At 39.7% G+C, this 18,530-nt stretch overlaps 1 protein-coding gene across 5 annotated transcripts in view; it reads right to left on the bottom strand.

The window, feature by feature from the left end:
• The window catches only part of TNKS2 (tankyrase 2), a 56,687-nt gene that overhangs the window by 35,706 nt on the left and 2,451 nt on the right, over positions 1–18,530 (bottom strand). For all 5 annotated transcript variants that reach the window (XM_032793095.2, XM_032793097.2, XM_032793098.2 and 2 more), the window contains exons 2-9: positions 11,654–11,878; positions 10,711–10,806; positions 10,339–10,375; positions 9,516–9,591; positions 7,955–8,049; positions 5,240–5,306; positions 1,252–1,438; positions 351–472 (exon numbers count right to left, since the gene is read on the bottom strand). In XM_032793095.2, the coding sequence (XP_032648986.1) occupies positions 351–472; positions 1,252–1,438; positions 5,240–5,306; positions 7,955–8,049; positions 9,516–9,591; positions 10,339–10,375; positions 10,711–10,806; positions 11,654–11,878 (905 nt within the window). The remainder of the gene's footprint in view (positions 1–350; positions 473–1,251; positions 1,439–5,239; positions 5,307–7,954; positions 8,050–9,515; positions 9,592–10,338; positions 10,376–10,710; positions 10,807–11,653; positions 11,879–18,530) is intronic.

The following is an 18,530-nucleotide window of genomic DNA, read 5'->3' as shown; positions in this document are numbered from 1 at the left end:
AAAATAAGCTAATATATGTAGAAGAAAACTTAGAAACTCAAGTATTCAATGGATTGACAAAGATGACAAACAGTGGTAGAAACGACCTAGAGAAAATAGACAAATTGGGTACAACATTTCACTGATACGGCAGCAGAGAACTATCCAGCAAGACTTGACAGGAATGTGAAAAAGTTTAAATTACAAAGGATACTCTAGATGTGTTAACTTATTATACACTAGAGTTGACTTGCCAGTCTTTATCAAAGTCAGATTCTCAGAAATTGGAATTTGTCTGTTTTAAAACATTGCCCAACATATTTAGTTTAGCCATGACACTTCTTAAATCACTAATAGATCTGAAATATTACCAGTGCTGTTTCATGAGTTTGAGGATGCTTGAAATTCACTGTTTCCAAAGAAAGATATTTTTTGATGCGAGCTACATCTGATTCTCTGGCCGCCTGTAGCAAGGAGTGACCTTTGAATTCATCTAGAAAAGAAAGATTATACTCTTTATAAGTCTGGAAAGTATTAAACGGATTGTTTGCTTCTAGCAGGGAAACGCTCCTTTCAGTGCATGGGAGAGAACTTAGGAAGTCATTTCTAGTAATTTACTGTAAACAGGCTCATTATATGGATGTAGCCCAACATTCCAGAAAATTACTACAGAAAATTACTACTTTGTCCATGCACAGGCTGAGCATGAGGATTCCTAAAGCTATGCCAGAGAGAACTCATGTCTTAATTCTCCACTTCAGAAGTTTAGAGAAAGTGATAATATTTAATCTCCAGAACAAATGTATTCAGAGTTCTAAGTAATTATGATGGGTTTTTTGTTGTTCTTGTTCAAATGATCTTTGCTGAAGAGAAAAATGGTGTTGCTGTGAATACATTTTTGGAAAGATCATAGAGAGAAGTGGGGAAGCAGCAGGAAGAAAACAGGATTCCAGAAAAGAAAAATCTACACAAGCCATTACAGCTACAAGATTGTTGAATAGTAACTAATATCAGTTTTAAAATCTAGGTTCAAAAGGTCCTGTTAGTTGTATATATTTGAGACTATTTCCTGTTTTAGGATAATATAATCATCAGGGAAGCATTACACAATTGTTTGCAAAATGTAAACACTTTCTCCCAAACTTGATATTAGTGTGATACTGTTTATGAAACTCAGGGCACATATTATAAAGAAAAACAACTGATCAAAATCAGAGATGAGCTATGAAATGCCAACTATCCTATTCAGTTTCACATTCACTTTATACTCACATGCCAATCGTTCTTTTAATTGAGGTGTTGGGGCTAAATCAATGGTGCTTTTATTGTGACAGTTCAACAGTGTTGGATCTGCACCATAACTTAGCAAGAGAGAACACACTTCCACCCTGTTCTTAGAAGCAGCTTCATGCAGAGGAGTGAACTGCCACAGATCCATAGCATTCACACATGCTCCATGCTGGGAAAGTTACAAAAACAAAGCAGACTATTAGAGAAAAATTGCAACAATTAATTGCAACAAAGCAGACAGCAGGATAAATATATAACTACAGTTTATAACAAACGGTTTCCAAGATATTTTTCCAGAAATATCTATTGTAAGTCCTTATACAGCCCCCATTACCATACCATCAGAGTGCCTCATAATCTGTAATGAATTTATCCTTACAACACACTTATGAGGTAGGGCACTATTACTATCCCCATTTTATAGATAGGGATGTGAGATAGAAAGAAACTAAAGGCCTAGTCTACTGTAGAAAATTAGGTCAGCACAGTGACATCACTAAGGGGTGTGAAAAATCCAAATCTGAGTGGCACAGTTAGGAGGACCTAAGTCTCAGTGCAGACAGTACTTGGTTGACTGAAGAATTCCAAGCCTTGGGGAGGTGAATTACTTATGACAACAGAACACCTCCAGTTGGCATAGGTAGCATCTACACCTGGTGTTGGCAAACTTCAGCACGCGCCCCATTAGAGTAACTCGCTGGCGGGCTGTGAGATGTGTTTAGGTTGACTGTCTGCAGGCACAGTCCCCCACAGCTCCCAGTGGCTGGGAACGGCAAACCTATCTGAGTAGGAGCTGTAGGGGGCCTTGCTTGCGGATGGTCAACCTAAACACAATGTCTCGCGGCCTGCCAGCGGATTACCCTGATGCTGAAGGTTGCCAACCCCTGCTCTACACTGAAGCGTTGCAGTGGTGGAACTGTGCCGCTGTAGCATTTTAAGTCTAGACAAGCCCTAAGTGACGCGCCCAAGGTCACAAAGAAAGCCAGTATCGGAGCAGGGAACTGAGTCTAGATCTCACAAACTCTAGGCTAGCTCTCTAGCCACTGGATCATCCTTCCTCTCACTGTGAACACGACTATATTATCATCCTTCCATCATTACTCTCTACATAACTGAATGGTTCTTTAGCCTAAGTAAGAGTTACCATTTGCCAAGAGGAAGTTGACAGTTTTTGACAAAATGATAAATCAGTCTGTGAACACAAGAAAAATGTTTCAAAACTCAGTTGCTTCAAGGCAACTTCTATTTACTCTAAGAGTCATGTTTTTTAAAAATTAACATTTTGTTACATAACAAAAAGTTTATTGCAACACTATATACAGCAGAATCTCAGTTACAAATGCCTTGAAAATGGAGGCTGTTTGTAACTCTGAAATATTTGTAACTTCAAATAAAACATTATGGTTGTTCTTCCAAAAGTTTACAATTGAACACTGACTTCATAAAGCTTTGAAACTTTACTATGAAGAAAAATGCTACTTTCCCTTTATTATTTTCAGTAGTTTACATTTAAAACAGGACTGTACTGTATTTGCTTTTTTTTTAGTCTCTGCTGCTGCCCGATTGCATAGTTTCAGTTCCAAATTAGGTGTGTGGTTGACTGGTCAGTTCATAACTCTGATGTTTGTAACTCTGACGTTCTACTGTATTATGTAAGCATTACCACCACCATCTGGTATGACCCTAAGTATTGGTTTGGTTCTTTAAAGGTTTGTACACCCAGATATAAGCATCCACGTTAAGTCTCACAGTACAACACCACACTTGATACACCAAATGGTATATGCCGGAAAAGGTGTGGAAACCTATATCTTTTCCTAGTGGTCTAGTTACGTTCTTAAAGAAGACAAGAACGGTCTTCTATAATGTAAATACAGGCGTACACCTGCTTACGTGTATTTTAAACTACTGAATGCAGTTTAAATGTTTCAGTTTACAATTTAGCAGCAGAATATAAACCTAACAACAAGAGTAAGATAAGCTAGTTAAACCACTTCAAGTTTTGCCAAGGCTGATTATTTCCTGAGGGAAAATGGTGTAGGACAGAGCACTGGTAAATACTATCTTAAACTTAATTTAAATTCAGAAAAATAACTGCATCAGCATCCAGCAAGTTTCAGCAAGCACAGAACAAATCTTATCAAACTTTAGACACATCCATTCAAAATTGAGGAATAGGCTTCATCTATCCACTACATCAAAGTTGGTCTTCTGATACAGAATGCAGCATGGTCAAATGGACCTGGATTGGTAGTCTGCAATTCTGCATGCTTCTGACTGCTTAATGTTTCAAGCCTACAACTCTGCATTAATATCATTTCATATAATCAAATGTTTTCAATGTTTATATAACATTGAAAACTGAAATATGAATCATGACATGTATAGATCCCTTGAGAAAATAGCAAACCAAAATTCAGACATCTCGATGTTCAGTATTATAATTACATTACACCTGTTGCAATTTTATTTTTCATTTGTACAACCCTACCTTATTAACCGCAACTTGAATATGTAGCTAAAACTAAGTGCAATTATGAAGCAGTTTTTAAAACAAAAAATGCCTTAAATTGGGACTAATTAGTTTTTCCTGGGGTGGATACAACCACAATTTTACTGCTAAAAACCACCTCTGCTAAATACCAGCCACCCTTGATATTTTGAACCACTGATGCAATGAAAGTATATTGCAATGAAAGTAAATATACTTATCTCCTAATTTGGATGGGGGGGAGGAGTGATTTGTGAGCAATGACACAGGGTCAGAGTGAAGGTGGTACTGTTCATTTCCACACGAAGACTGATAATTAATGTAGAACTCCTGAGAAAGTTAAATATTTGCAATCTCAACTACAACTTGAATTTTTTCATGGACCCCTCATGCTCTGCTTTCTCCTGGAAGAGAGGGGGTTTGCGTATGCATGCGCAGAAGTGTCTTGCCAGCACTTCTAGAACGTCGTTCTCTCATTTTACTGAAGAAACCGTAAGTGCCTACAAACATTCAATATAGGGTAAAAAAAGAGGGTGGCAGGGAGGGAAAGTGTGTTTGTAAGGATAAAATTTCTATGCAAGTAGATAGTACATACAGGGCAGTAAGGATTCTGTAGTTAGGCCCCAACTCTGCACCACCGAAATGGAGACCAAAAGGATGTTTTTAATAACCCTGCAAACCTAATCAGTGGCTGAAGTGAGGGAAAAAGTTCAAAATGTCAGAACTGTTGCAGATATTGAGCCATCTCTGAACACTGTAGTTCACCAAATTTTTATATTCTCTAGATACAATAAAATTTGTAAAGATTGCTAACTGTTTAAATGTTATGTCTGGAGTATATACAGAATATATATACACAAGTAGTTAAGGTTAATCTTTTTTCCTATGCAATTTTTCTTTTTTCTTCACTTTATCTCCGTCTGATTGATAGTTACTTTAACAAATCTAGTTTTAGGCTCTGGGGAATATTTTTGAGACTCAGAGACTATTATAAACAATAAATATTTACATTAAGTCAAATATTTTTGCAAGTGAACTGACAATGTAATTTCATTTATTAGTAATACTTGTGTCTGAGATGGATGAACCTCACTCTTTTCAAGACCCAATTCTGCAAATTTTTGCGTGCACACTGTTGCATCAATGCAGAGCCCCAGTGGCTTTAATGGGACTCCACAGATATGCACTGTTGTGCCTGCACGCACACAGTTGCACGATTGCTACCTCAGTTTTTACAGGGCTGGAACAAGGCTTACAAATCATCTCTTTAGATGACAATTTTTTAAAAAGCTTTGCTAAATCTTAGTTTACATCTAGAATGCTAGAACTACATTAATCTTACAAGCCATCATGACAACTCCGTAACTTGAAAGCGAAATTATTTTAAATACAAGAAGATAAATGACACTCTCAAACCAGGAAAAATTCACAATAGAAGAATCAACCCAGTCTGAAAGAGGAATGAAAATAAATACCCACCTTTACTAGAAGTTCTGTTACTTCATAATGACCATAGGAACAGGCGTTGTGAAGTGGCACCAAATCTCTAAACAGTTGGAGGGAGGGAGAACATGATTACATATGCTTGGATTAGAAGTATGTAAACTCAGTAAATTACAAATAAAAATATGCAGCATTCAAACAATTCTAAAAATTTAAAAACCCAGCTATACCAGAAAAGAGATGGGGAAAACAGATATGAGAAAATAACCTCCAAAATTACTGAAATCAATGTCTGCTTAACATAAGCACAATAAATTGCACAATGAATTCCATAATCACATGGAAATTGCATTATATTTGTTATAAGTGACTTGATTCCAGAGATTTTATTAAATTAAACAGTAATTACACTAAGTGGAAAGCACGGTATTGGAAGAAGTTATTTCAAGGAAGACAGTAATTTTTCCCTTAGCCCTAAAAAGTTTTGTTGCGCAATCTCTTTTCTTTAGCATTCTAAAGAAGTCTGATTGGTTTAGTGGTTAATATCACTGAGCAAGATTCTGTACTATACATCTAAGAACATGGCACAGACCTCGCCTCCACAGGGAGGGAAAACTAAGGTGTTTAAGCCACCTCTGCTCCCTCCTGATCCTATGCTGTTCTGGTGGCTGGCTAGTGTAATTTAAACAGCCAGGGAGACTCAACCTCATTACAAGGGTAGCAAGGGAGGACTGACAAAGGTTTCAAGTTTACAAGGGCCTTGCAGCCCTTTGATCAGGCATCTGTTCCATGTATCCTGAAGTGATATGTTGGGAATAAAGACTTAGTAAGATTCTATTTTCTATAATTTCAGCCTATTTATTCACAATTTAAAAAAAAAAAAAAGGTTTCTAGAGATTAAATATTTTCTGTAAATTTGTATGAACTTACCATGTTTCAATTAGCATTTCTATACTTAGCAAAAACAAAAGTCCCTTATATGCTAAGTGAATGCTTACAAATATATTACTCTTGTGCGAATTCTGTGCCACTGCGTCTGGGCAGAATTCATGGCCCCTGCAGATTTCTTTGCTTCCATGCAGAAAAATGACTTTCTGACAGAGAAGCAAGGGTAAGCTGCAAGAGCAGTTATGCACCACTCCCTAGCAGCACAGGTACAACATTTCAGGCATCCGGACCACCGGTAGAGAGGTAAATCACTGCGGGGCTGGGGATCAGCTGCTAGTCCTGGCTGGGCTGGAGGCAGGAGAGGACAGGACTTCCTCTTCCCCTGCAAGGAGTGGCTGGGGCTGTGTCAGACTCACCCCCAGAAACCTTCCCCATCTGTAGGAAGCTCAGTATCCCCCCCTGCTTCTGCCCCATCACTCCTCAGCTGTGCCGCTCCCTCATCCACCCAAGTCCTGTGCATCTGGACCATACCCAGACACCCCTGCCAAGCCTTACCTGGTACATCCTGAAACCTCCCCTAGCCTTCTATACCTGAACCCCACCCCATTGAACCTCAATCCCTGCATCTGGAGTCCCTTGCACCCAGACCCCCTGCCTCTGGACCCCCATCCCTGCACCCACACCACCCCCATCTGAGCTCTCTGCACTCATACTCCTACCCTGATGTCCCAACCTCTGTATCATCCTGAGCCCCCACATCCAGACCCCCACGCCACTGACCAACAACTAGCTGCACTCAGACCCCCACCCCATCAAGCCCCACTCCACCAGCACCCAGACCTCCCTTGATAAGATCCCCACACCTAGACTCCTCCACTGAACCCCAACAACCTTCACCTGGAAGCCCCTGCAGAGTCCCATTGCCCTTGCACCTGGAACCCCCCCTCCCAAGCCTCTGTGTATCCAGATCCCGCCCTCCATTGAGCTGCCTGCACACAGATTGTCCCACACAGAATCCTCTCACCTCACACCTGGATCTCCCCACACTTGGATCCTGCCTGGTTGAGCCGACCTGCTGCTCACCTGACCTGGTGCACCTGGCGCTGAGGGGCATGGCCCTAGGATATTTCTGGGGCAGGTCCAGGCCTTGTGCTTTTGTCAGGGTTCGGTGCAACCTCACCACTCAGTCCATGTTCTGGGGGTGGGGAGGCTGCAGGGTGATTTTCCACCTTTGTGCAGCCAGTGGCCTGTGCTCCCCACTGCCATGCTGGAGCCTCTACATTTACTTACTGACAAATAAAACTTGCAGAATTTTAAAATATTGTGTGTAGAATATTTTATTTTTTGGTGCATAATGCCCTCAGGAGTAATATATTATCCAAATTCAGTGTTTGGGAAACAAAAACGATGTTTATTCTTTTGATTATAACCTTTTAAAATGAGAAATCATGGGAATCCAACCAGAAAACTATTCTTAAAGTAAAAGAAGGTCTTCAAAGGAAAATGAAAGCTGAACCAACCACAGATGTGCACTGAATTTTGATAGGTATGGGCTGAAACATTTTTTAAAAATGTAAAGCCTTTTAAAGTCTTTTGGACATATACAGGTTGGCAGTTCATCTCTTAGAATGAATATATTTTATGGATGATTCGGTATTAGTTTTATTGCTTTGCAGGTTTCTCATAAGGTTGTGACCAAAAATTAGAAGGTCACAACTATAAAGTTAGAGATGGCACATCTGCTTCAACTTTGAGTTTTCTGGCATTTGATCCAGGTCAAGTTTTTTTTAAACAATAGAATTCTTTGTTACATGTAAAAGTGCATTATTGATACATCCTAAACACAAGTGAAAGAAAACTCACCCTTTATCCTTGGCGTGTACATCAGCTCCATGCTGTAGTAACAGCTGCACAATCTTAACCCGATTATATCCAGCTGCTAAGTGTAATGGAGTTGACTGGAAAGACAGAATGAATTTAGAATGAATCAAAATTATAAGTTCAACTGTTAACTAATCAAGCATTGTGAAATGTGAAAGGAATACAACTAATAAAGTTATCTGAGTCCTCAAAATATTTGTACCATCAGTAGAGAGAGAATGTTTGAAGAGTTATTTAATCAATATTTGTGCATAGACCATTTTTTCCTTACCTGCTCACTTCTTTTTTTCTGTGATCTAGTTACTATCAATACATATTGCAAGGTTTTACTCACCACTAATACATTCACGCAAACGACAACCACTGACAGATTTTTGGGCTCTGCAGTCGGCTCCCACTTCCTCCCAGTTTAGTCCTTCCACAGATATGCCAAAGCCCTCCCCCTGAGGCTCCCGCTGTGACTTAGCTGTTACCAGCATATATTGCCAGATTATGAACAGTTCTCTTTACCAAGTAACAAGTTAAGTTTAGAAATAAGCCACAATGATGGCTAACTGTGCTGGAGAGAAGAGTGTGATTACATGCTGAACAAACAAAAAATCTTCCTTATCCTCCACCTGAACTCCCAAGGCAGGTGACTGCTCTATGATCTGTCCAGTCAAGAGGCATGAGAGTTTTTAGAGAGGAGTACCCAGCAAAAGGCCTGAAGCAATAGGATTTGCACAGCGATCTTATCTTCTTCATTCAGGAAGTGGATAGGTTCATCAACTTGAGGGGTTTGCACAGTTGGACGAGATTCATGCTCCACAAGGAGGGGGAAGTAGAAGTACTGATGCTCAGACACTTAAAAGTTTTGGAGTGCTTCAGATATCCAACTGCAGTGTATAACACGTAAGAAACTGTCTTGGGCAAAACTTAGAAACGTAAGGGAATGAGCCCATCCAAATACCTAATGAGACAGGGCCACAGATAGCGACTTGAACCTTCAGGAAAGCTATGGGCTCAAACTGAAAAAGTTCAAAACATTTTGGATGGGAATTTTGGCATTTTTAGCTAAGGTACCCTTACTCTGCTAGCAAACAGTCCACACCCTGAAAATGTAGCATTAACTCTACTGTAAAAAAAGGTAATGTCAGAGCCAGTGCCAAGTCTCGGGGACACAGGATGGAGGTAGTGCAAAACAAGAGCGTGGATACAACTCTTCAACTCACTTGGTAACTATTAATACCAAAGAAGGAAGGCTTTTGTTGTAACTTTGACATCAGGACAGCTGCAAAAAGGGTCAGTCAGCATAAGAAAGTTGTTCTGCCACTACTCTTTGATGCAGATGATCAATGCAAATAGTGGTGGAAATATTTCTTTTTAAGCAAAGAGGAAAAATATCTGACAGTTGCCACATAGGTACATTCTGTCTTCACACACAATTTTTTAAGTACAAGTTGAATCTGATATACCAAAAGTCTGACTCAAATGGCAGTTTTAAATATAAATGTTAACATTTCAAAACAAAATGTCTTTAAATGTGGCTTTGAGCTAAAAATACCTTTCTGCCATCACTTGCATGACAGTTGACATTTAATGGTGTAAGAAGAGCCATCACCTTTTCTTCATTACCACCCCTACAAAAAAAAAAGATAGTTTAAACACACACAAGACATTTCAGCCAATTGATACTGAATATAAAAACAACTTTAGTTGCTTTCAGTATTTACAGTGCGGCACAAATAGCAGAACCAACAAAACAGCTATTTGGAATGTTTCAAATTTACTAAAAACAACTTCTACAAAGGATTTCAAATTACACAATATAAACATTGACATATTACAAGCCAGTAACTACTGTGCATCACATCTTGTCAAACATTAATTGGCTATTTTCATCAACACTGCTTAACAAAGAACCCCATGGCTCTTCATTGTAAGTAGAACCTATGACTGAGTATACCAGACCCTCTGAGGCCCCCTGGTGGAGGCTCCTCCAAGCTGCCTAGAGTGGCTGTGTGGGACACAGCAATCAGGGCCCACCAGCCTAAGTATAAGAACAGCTCCATGGGGCAGAGGGCATTTAGCTCCTTTCTAGAGCTGTAGGAGTGTGGTTGATGGAGTGACAGAACCCAAGATAGAGCAGGGCTGTCAGAAGCTGGGGAGAGTAAGAAGGAGCCCTGAGTTAGCTGCTGGGGCTCCATTAGGACAAGGTCCTGAGGTAAGGGTGCCATAATTGTTTTATTAATTTAACCCAAAAATGACTGTCCAAGGCCTTGCATATACTCAAAGCAATCTTAAAGTTAATTTGTATGTGTTATTAAAAAGTGGGTTATTCTGAAAATATTGCCATATGCAAATTGTTTTCTACATTTAATACATACCTAGCACTTTCTAAGAGTTCATCCTTCTTGTAATCACCTGAAAGTGAAGAGAAAATGATTTCCTTACCTATCAAAAACATACAATTCATGGATAAAAGTTTTTATAATCTAAAATTTTCTGCTTATCCTCTTCTTTCAGTATTTAGAGAGCACGAAGTCTCCAGCTATTTCCCCTCTTTAAAACAATTAGTACTTTGTGCTCTTGAAATTCTGATAGGTTCTGTCATTTATACTTTTGGGGTCTGACCACAAAAATAAATAAATAGAAATTAAACTAATATTTAAGAAAAATCCAGAACAGCATATTACTTTTGAAATAGGAGCAATGGTAGCCATAATCTATCAGTTACAGATTAAAAAAACAGCACTTACCTGTCAGCACTGCTTTTGCAGATGGGTCTGCTAAATCCAAAGCTGTCCTTCCATCTGTATTACGGATGGCTGGTTCAGCACCATGCTGCAGCAGTACTATAAAGTAGCACATGTGAAACAACTCTGATAGAAACTAGGCTTTTGAAATATGGCTTGTCATCCCACCAAGACCCATCAACAGAATGGCCCAGTTGGGGAGTCTCTTGATTCCCTGGCCCAAACTTTACATATGTTGAGGCCACCTATGTCATAACTAATATCCCTGACATGTCAGACATGCTCTTATGCCAAGGTAAACTTATCAAAACCGCCTCTGGCAAATTGGACAAGACAACCGGAAGATGATGGCTCAGACACATATTTCATTACTTGACCACTTTACTAACTGTTTCATACTCTTCACAGCTCTCATAACTACCTAGTTAAAACATAAATTAAATTTAATCTGTTGGTTTGGGTGAAGACTGATAATTTAGTGGGGGTACAGGGAACAAAAGACCACAACAAAGTCATTATGTTAAAAAATGTTTCTGTTGCTTCCACGTGTTATGAGGAGCAGCAGCAGGGCAGGATAGATGAGTCTAAGACAGAGTGTGGGAAGAGAGAAAGACCACTTAGTAGTCAAAATACTACTTATAAAATAAATCAAATTCAGACTACTTTTCTCCTCTCACACCATGTAGTTCTCTCCACCTAAGAGAGAACCATATAAGGTAGCAGGGGGTTTTTGCATTTCTGTAACTTATAGGTATGAGTCAACAGATTTTTATATGTCAAGTTTCAGCTCACAGTAAATTTTTCATTTTTGTGAGTGTGCACCTGACAAACTAGAATTTAGTGACAGGCAGTGCTTGATTTAAAAAAAAATAAAAATGAAGAATTGGGCATTGCAGGGTTTTAATTCACACAGAAGTCAGTTGAGGGGGAAATCTGATAAAGTTACCTATGCAGACATCAATCTTGCCCTTAATGGCAGCTTCATGAAGAGGAGTATAGTTCCAATTATCCCGAGCATTAGGATCTGCACCATGATGCAAAAGAAGACTGACAACTTCAGCGTGACCGAAAGAGCAGGCATTATGCAGAGGAATGAGGCCACCATCATCTCGTGCATGGACATTGGCACCACTCTGAAGCAAATATTCAACTACTTCCTTCCGACCAAAACCTAAAACAAAAAGATGACTCTGTATAAACCACTAGGCATTAACAGAATCAGGCCAAAATTAAAATTAGAAAAACAAGACACTTAAAGAGGGAAACTACTACAGAAGAAACCACAACTGAGTTCTCTGCTACAGCAATACTTTTACTGAAACCAATGTATTAAAAACCCTACATGTAATGCTAAAAAGTATATTGATACTATACCCAAGTATATAGTGTAACTACAGCTGTCTTGGTTAGAAATGCTAGGATAAACCGTTGTGACCTGAAAATATCAGATAACATTAGTGCAGGACATTGACAAGCATAGGGAAGAAAGATGGTTGAGTGCCTAAGGCGCGCATGGCACTTAGGAAAACTAGGTTCAAGTCTCTGTTCTGCTACAGACTTCCTCTGTGAGCTTGGGAAGTCACTAAGAGCTTGTCTACACACACACACCCCCCTACACTTATATCACTACAAGCCCCATAGTGTGGACTCTCACACTCCAGTCCCTGCTTCCCACCAGCAAAAACCCCTCTGTAAGGCTCTCATTTTTGGTAGAGCCCAGGCTAAGGACCATGATCTCCATGCAGCAAGTTAGCTAAGCTGCTACCTCTGAGAGGTGCAAGCAGCATCAGGAGGCAGCAGAATGATTTCCTCTGTGTGCAGGACAGACAATCTGGGTGCCCTGATTTTCCAGTGATTCATGCTTTTCTGGTGTTTCAATTTACATACACACTATGGAGTTGCATAGTAGACCTTGCTTCACTTGGCCAGCGAATAATAAGAACATTCATAGTCCCCAGAGATAGTCAGAAATATATAAAGAATACATACTTCATTAGGGTTGGGCCTTTGACTGGTCAAGTATTAACTAGTCAATTGACCTGTCAAACATTGCCAAATGATGTAAAAAACGGTCACATATTTTAAAGCACTAATTTAATGGAACAGTAACAACAGTAACAAAAAAGAATAAAAATGTCTGGTCTTCAGTAGGCATAGCCTTAGACCAGTGGTCTCCAATCTTTTTATGCACAAGATCACTTTTCGAATTTAAGTGCAACCCAGGATCTACACTGTCCCTTCCCTGAGGCTCCGCCCTGCTCACTCCATTTCCCCCCCTCCTGCATTGCTTGCTCTCCCCCACCCTCACTCACTTTCATCAGGCTGGGGCAGGGGTTAGGGTACAGGAGGTGTGCAGGCTCCTGCCGAGCAGCATTTACCTTGGGCAGCGGGGCTAAGCCAGACTCCCTACCACGCCGTTCCTGGAAGCGGCCAGCATGCTGCCCCTCTCTGCAAGCACCGCCTCTGCAGCTCCCATTGGCTGTGTTCCCCATTCCTAGCCAATGGGAGCTGTGGTGGCAGTGCTTACAGGCAGAAGGAGCGTGCGGAGACACCTGCCTCTCCTCCCCCAGGGCATCAGAGGTGTGCTGGCCGCTTCCAGGAGCGGTGCAGGGCCAGAGCAGGCAGGGAGCCTGCCTTAGCCCCGCTGCACCATCGGACTTTTAGTGGCCAGAGATTGCAATCGACTGGCAGAGGATTGACCAAGATTGACCAGTTGATCGTGATCTACAGGTTGGTGACCACCTTAGATGCATACTTATGCCTAATTACAAAAAAGTTACTTTATTGAGTTATTTTAACTCAAGAAAAAATGCAAAAACACAATCAAATGAAGTTCAAAAAAAATTAGAGAATAATTACTGCTTTTTAGCAATTAGATGTGCATGTTAGTCCAGGCTCAACGGTTACAAAAGAAATATGAAATTAGCAATAAAACTATAAAGGAGTCATTTTTAAATGCACTTATGCTAGGCAGGTAGCAGGCCAACTCCTCGAACATCTTGCTTTCATCATCTGCTTCATCTATATGTCATCAAACACAGCAGTATTGCCTTCATCTGATAAATACTGAGTCAATTCTTCATCTGCCATTTTCCTCTCTAATCTTAAACTGTGATACATGCTCACTAGCTTCACTAGGTCTTCAGTCTATTTCTGGTTTCTAAAAGGATTACTTCTTAAACCTATACTAAAAGAATTTTTGCCCCTGAAGCTAGAGTGCAAGGAGGACACAACCCTTTCCACTATGATGATGGAGCTAACTGTTTTTGATTCAACTGCTGGGATTGTACTCCACATTGTTTTAGGACTGAACTGCATACTTCTTGCTTTATAATTTGCTACCTTCATCTGAACTGTTTATATAGCCTTTGAAATTTGCAACAACCACTATGAGATGAGGAGATTAATCAAATTCATCATTAGAAAAGTCTTGGCCCAGGAAGTATGGCTCAAGAAGGTAGGCAGCATTAAAGGTAGGAATGATCACTTGATTTTTTTTGTGATGTTTTGTATATTTGTTTTCTCTTGAGCTTTTATAAGTGGACTGTATTCAGTATTCTCACAGCTGGTGCACTGTCTACACTGGTGCTTCACAGCGCTGAAACTTGCTGCATTCAAGGGGGCTGTGCCTCTTTGCTCCTTGTGTTGTGGGAGGAGGTTTAATAACTGAACAATCCTCTTCCACTCCTTTATGAGTTAACTTCTGTATGTTTGTCTCATAAATTTAGATTGCAAGATATTTGGGGCAGGGGCCATGTCTTTTGTCTTGTTTAATGTGCTTTGCACACCATGTACTCCAATGCTTTAGTATACAAATAAAGACCTTCATACATTATTTTTCTTCAAGATTCCAGATAATCAAATATAATATATGGAGACAAACCTATCTCGCAGAAAGGTCATCGAGTCCAGCCCCCCTGCCTTCACTAGCAGGACCAAGTACTGATTTTGACCCCATCCCTAAGTGTTCCCCTCAAGGATTGAACTCATAACCCTGGGTTTAACAGGCCAATGGTCAAACCACTAAGCTATCCCTCCTGCCCAAGCTCATCTTTCCATTAGTTCACCTCTTTCCCCAACCATTAGCATGATATAAAATGAATGATCAAGACATTTAGTAGGCTTGCTAATAGATGGCCCTATGATGCAATCAAAAAGGTAGGCCTAGGCTGCTGCCTACATTAGAGCATTCCTGCTGAAATATCTGACCATGTTTGACTGTGGTCAAATAACCGGTGGCCAACTGACTGGCTTGCCAATCCTTAAGAGCATAACCCAACCATTAAAGCAGGATCTACACATAGCTTTTTATAGTGGTATAACTATTTTGGTTAGGGGTATTTTTTTTAACTGAATAGTTATGATCGGTACAACTTCCAGCATGGATGCAGTTATGCCTGTATAACAGCATCTTATAACAGGAGTTTATTTCTCTTCCTGTACAGGGGGGCAGCGTGGTGTACCACTTTTCACTATACCAATGTAGTTAACAAACTACAACTTTTGTGTTTAGTCAAGACTTAACTGCCTGGAATTAGGAAGAAATATGGTACTAGAGTACATGGACTATTGCTCTGATTTGATATGAAAATTCCTATGAGCTTCCAAGTGTACTGCACTGCCTCTGAGCACGTCATCAGTAGCAGGATTTAAACCTGGGATCTCTGAATCTAAAACCATGAGCCTCTCTATTTCCTGAGTTAAAAGTCCAGTTAGCTTAAAGTCTGTGAAGCAAAAATGTCCTTGTAGTCCAGTCACTAGTAGGGGGAACAGATGGCCACACTGCAATATGGGATACGCAACTATGTTAAAAATAGTGATAATGGAAGGATGAGTTTTCTATAAGGAAACTTAAGACCTCAACAATAGCAACTTCCTTCAAAAAAATATGTATGTTGGATAGAGGCTAGATTTCCATAGTAGAGTACCCATTATTAAGTTTCATAGGAAAAAATGTTGAAACTAGATTGTGTATAAACATTAAACAAAAATGTGTTATGAATATGCTGGCGCTTAGCCTATTTTTAACATGTACTTACACTTTCTTGGTTTGGAAGCAAACTGGGTTCTGTATTCTAATTCACTGATCAAATTTTGCTGCAGCAAAAATTTGGGTTTTGGGTTGTTTTTTGGTTTTTAAAGATATAGAAAATAGGTGTCTTGAAGAGCCAATGTCTCATTTCTCTAGTCAGTGTTTTTTCAGAGCAGGGAAAAATAACCAGCCACAAGCTTTTATTTCTTACCATCTCTTTCGGGGTGGGGGTGAAGGGAGAGGGAGAGAGAGACAACAGCAATTCTGTAAAGGTCAACATTATATAAGAAAGATCCTGATTGAAGGCAAGTAGATTTCTTACCAATTTAAAGTTTTCATTATCTCCCCATTCATTGGCTCAAAACAATCTGAACAAAAATAAGTGTAGTTTAATTCTGAATTGTACATTGGGGACAAATAGCCTATAAAGTAATTTATCATAGTGACTTTGCACAGCTACAATTTGAGAAAGTTCATCACTTCTATATTCAGTGATCCCTAATACAATGATATACATCTGATAAAAAATGAAGTGTGAACAGATTTTTAAATAAACACTCAGGTGAGGCTTTACATTCCAATTAAGTTACTGGAAAGCAAAAAACGTAGCCAATTTAACAAAGTACTGCAAAATTCTACTTACCTGCTCATATAGGACAAGTAATATTTTAAAGTAAAATATCAATATTTGTCCATCACAGAGTGAACAAGCAAATTACGCATAGGCTGGCAAGTGACAATTATGCAAGCCTGGTTTAGTGTAATCTTGTACTAACAGAAGCCTAAATTTATATAAAGCAGTTTTGTAATGTTGTTAGTCCAATGCTCGCTATATCTTGAGTATTTCTCTAATTGAAAACGCACCAGTACTGCAAATCTTGACCATTTATATTAAGTTTTGACAGCTCTCTCTTTTCAAGAAGCTAGGATGACTTAGGGCACTTCCTCATGCATATCCTACTCTCTGAACAAAACCTTACAGGATGTGATTGATGCCTATGAAGGTCTTTGGGGCACTTCAGAATCACCTTTATCTGTAAAGAGGTACAACTTTGTGTTTCTGGAGAAACCAAAAACCCTAGTGAGCAGAGTAGACTGATTTTTAAATGAGGATTTAAAGCAAGTGGAAAACCTCAAATTAAATCAACTTTCCCATTTGTACTTCCTTTATTTTCTAAAGAGAGGTGCATTCTCATTGGTTGATATAACCATTAAAGCAGGGGTTCTCAAATTGGGGGTCACAAAGTAATGGGGTGGGGTTTAAGGTGGACCCGTCAGCCTCCACCCCAAACCCCAGCTTACCTCCAGCATTTATAATGGTGTAAAATATATTTTAAAGTGTTTTTAATTTAAAAGCACTCAGAGGCTTGCTATGTGAAAGGGGTCACCAGAACCACTGCATTAAAGCATGCTGATTTCAACTAAATAGAGCTTTTATACCAGATTAAGTACATCTTTCTGCTGCCTAGGAGGGATACACATCTATATATTTATTCAAGCAATTATACAGCTACTGATGACAGCTGAGGACCTTCCTCGGTCTTATTTAGAAATAGACATATCACTGACTTTTACTTGACTTACTTCCTGGACTTTCCTCAGGATTTGAAACGGATTTATATCCATATTCTCTGGCATCTCACTAATTCTAACAGTAACTATCTATAGTCACTAGGAGAGCCTCTTGAGTCCTCTCTTGGCATTGGGTTAATTTCCCTGCTAGGCAATAAATTAATACAAATAACTAGGAGCTGTAGTCACAGACCAGGACCCCACTATTCTAGCTGCTGTACAAACACAGAGAGAAACAATCCTTGCTCTAGAGAATTTACAAACTAAATATATCTGTTCCTCATGTCTTCTGTTTAAAAACAAACACAAAACTTGAATGTTTTGGGAAGGGCATTCTGGCTATTACAAATCCCTTGAATCTGTGGCATTTTCTGGTTGTCATGGTCCATGACAAAAAGGGTTACCTGCCTGATCGTCCTAGGCCGGGTCTACACCTAGAACTTAGGCTGACGTTGGAACATTGCTCAGGGGAGAGAAAAATTCACACCCCTGAGACACACCACCTCCTCCTAGACAAGTGGATTAGCTACAGTGACAGAAAAACCCTTTCATCAACTTAATGAGTCTCTACACTAGGGCCTTAGCTGTGCTTCTGTAGCATAGACATAGCCTTACACATGCCCCTAACTTTTGCTAATTCGACTTGATTACATGCCTGCTTTGTTGTGCAGTGACACTCTTGACTTAAGCTTCAATACAACTTAACTGCCATAGGTTCATCTTGTGTGCGCAATGGAGTTAAGAAACATCAAGATTAATCTCCACCAAGACCCCCGGATTCATTGTTTCCAGAGAGCAGCACATGAGAACAGCCTGTTCTCTCAACCCTTTTCCGTTAGTAAAGTCAACTCTAAAGTAAGCCCTTTAGACCAGGAGGAAGAATGGAAATTCTTTATTTAAGGAATGAGAGAGAAGTAGACCTTGTCTAACAGGCTGCATTTTTTAAAGTCTAAGCCAAAGTGACAATACAAGTTAAAAAGGAACACAAGTTCCTTGGTATTGTGGCATCTCTGTTGCAAAGCAAAGACCTTAATAAGTACACTTCTCCAGAACTGAACTAAACCAAACAAAAAAGGTTGCCTAGCACATGCATTAATGCAAAGGTGTGCACACCCAGCCTCATTAACAAGGGTAACAAAGGTGTGCAAAACTACAGCAGAGCCTTTGTTACCACTTCCTGGTAGGTTACATCTATCTTCAGTAGTCTGGTAATCCTCCA

This window comes from Chelonoidis abingdonii, chromosome 15 (assembly GCF_003597395.2).
Source record: "Chelonoidis abingdonii isolate Lonesome George chromosome 15, CheloAbing_2.0, whole genome shotgun sequence".
Lineage (NCBI taxonomy): Eukaryota > Metazoa > Chordata > Testudines > Testudinidae > Chelonoidis > Chelonoidis abingdonii.
Note: the sequence above shows the minus strand (reverse complement) of the source record. Positions and strands in the feature narration are given on the sequence as shown.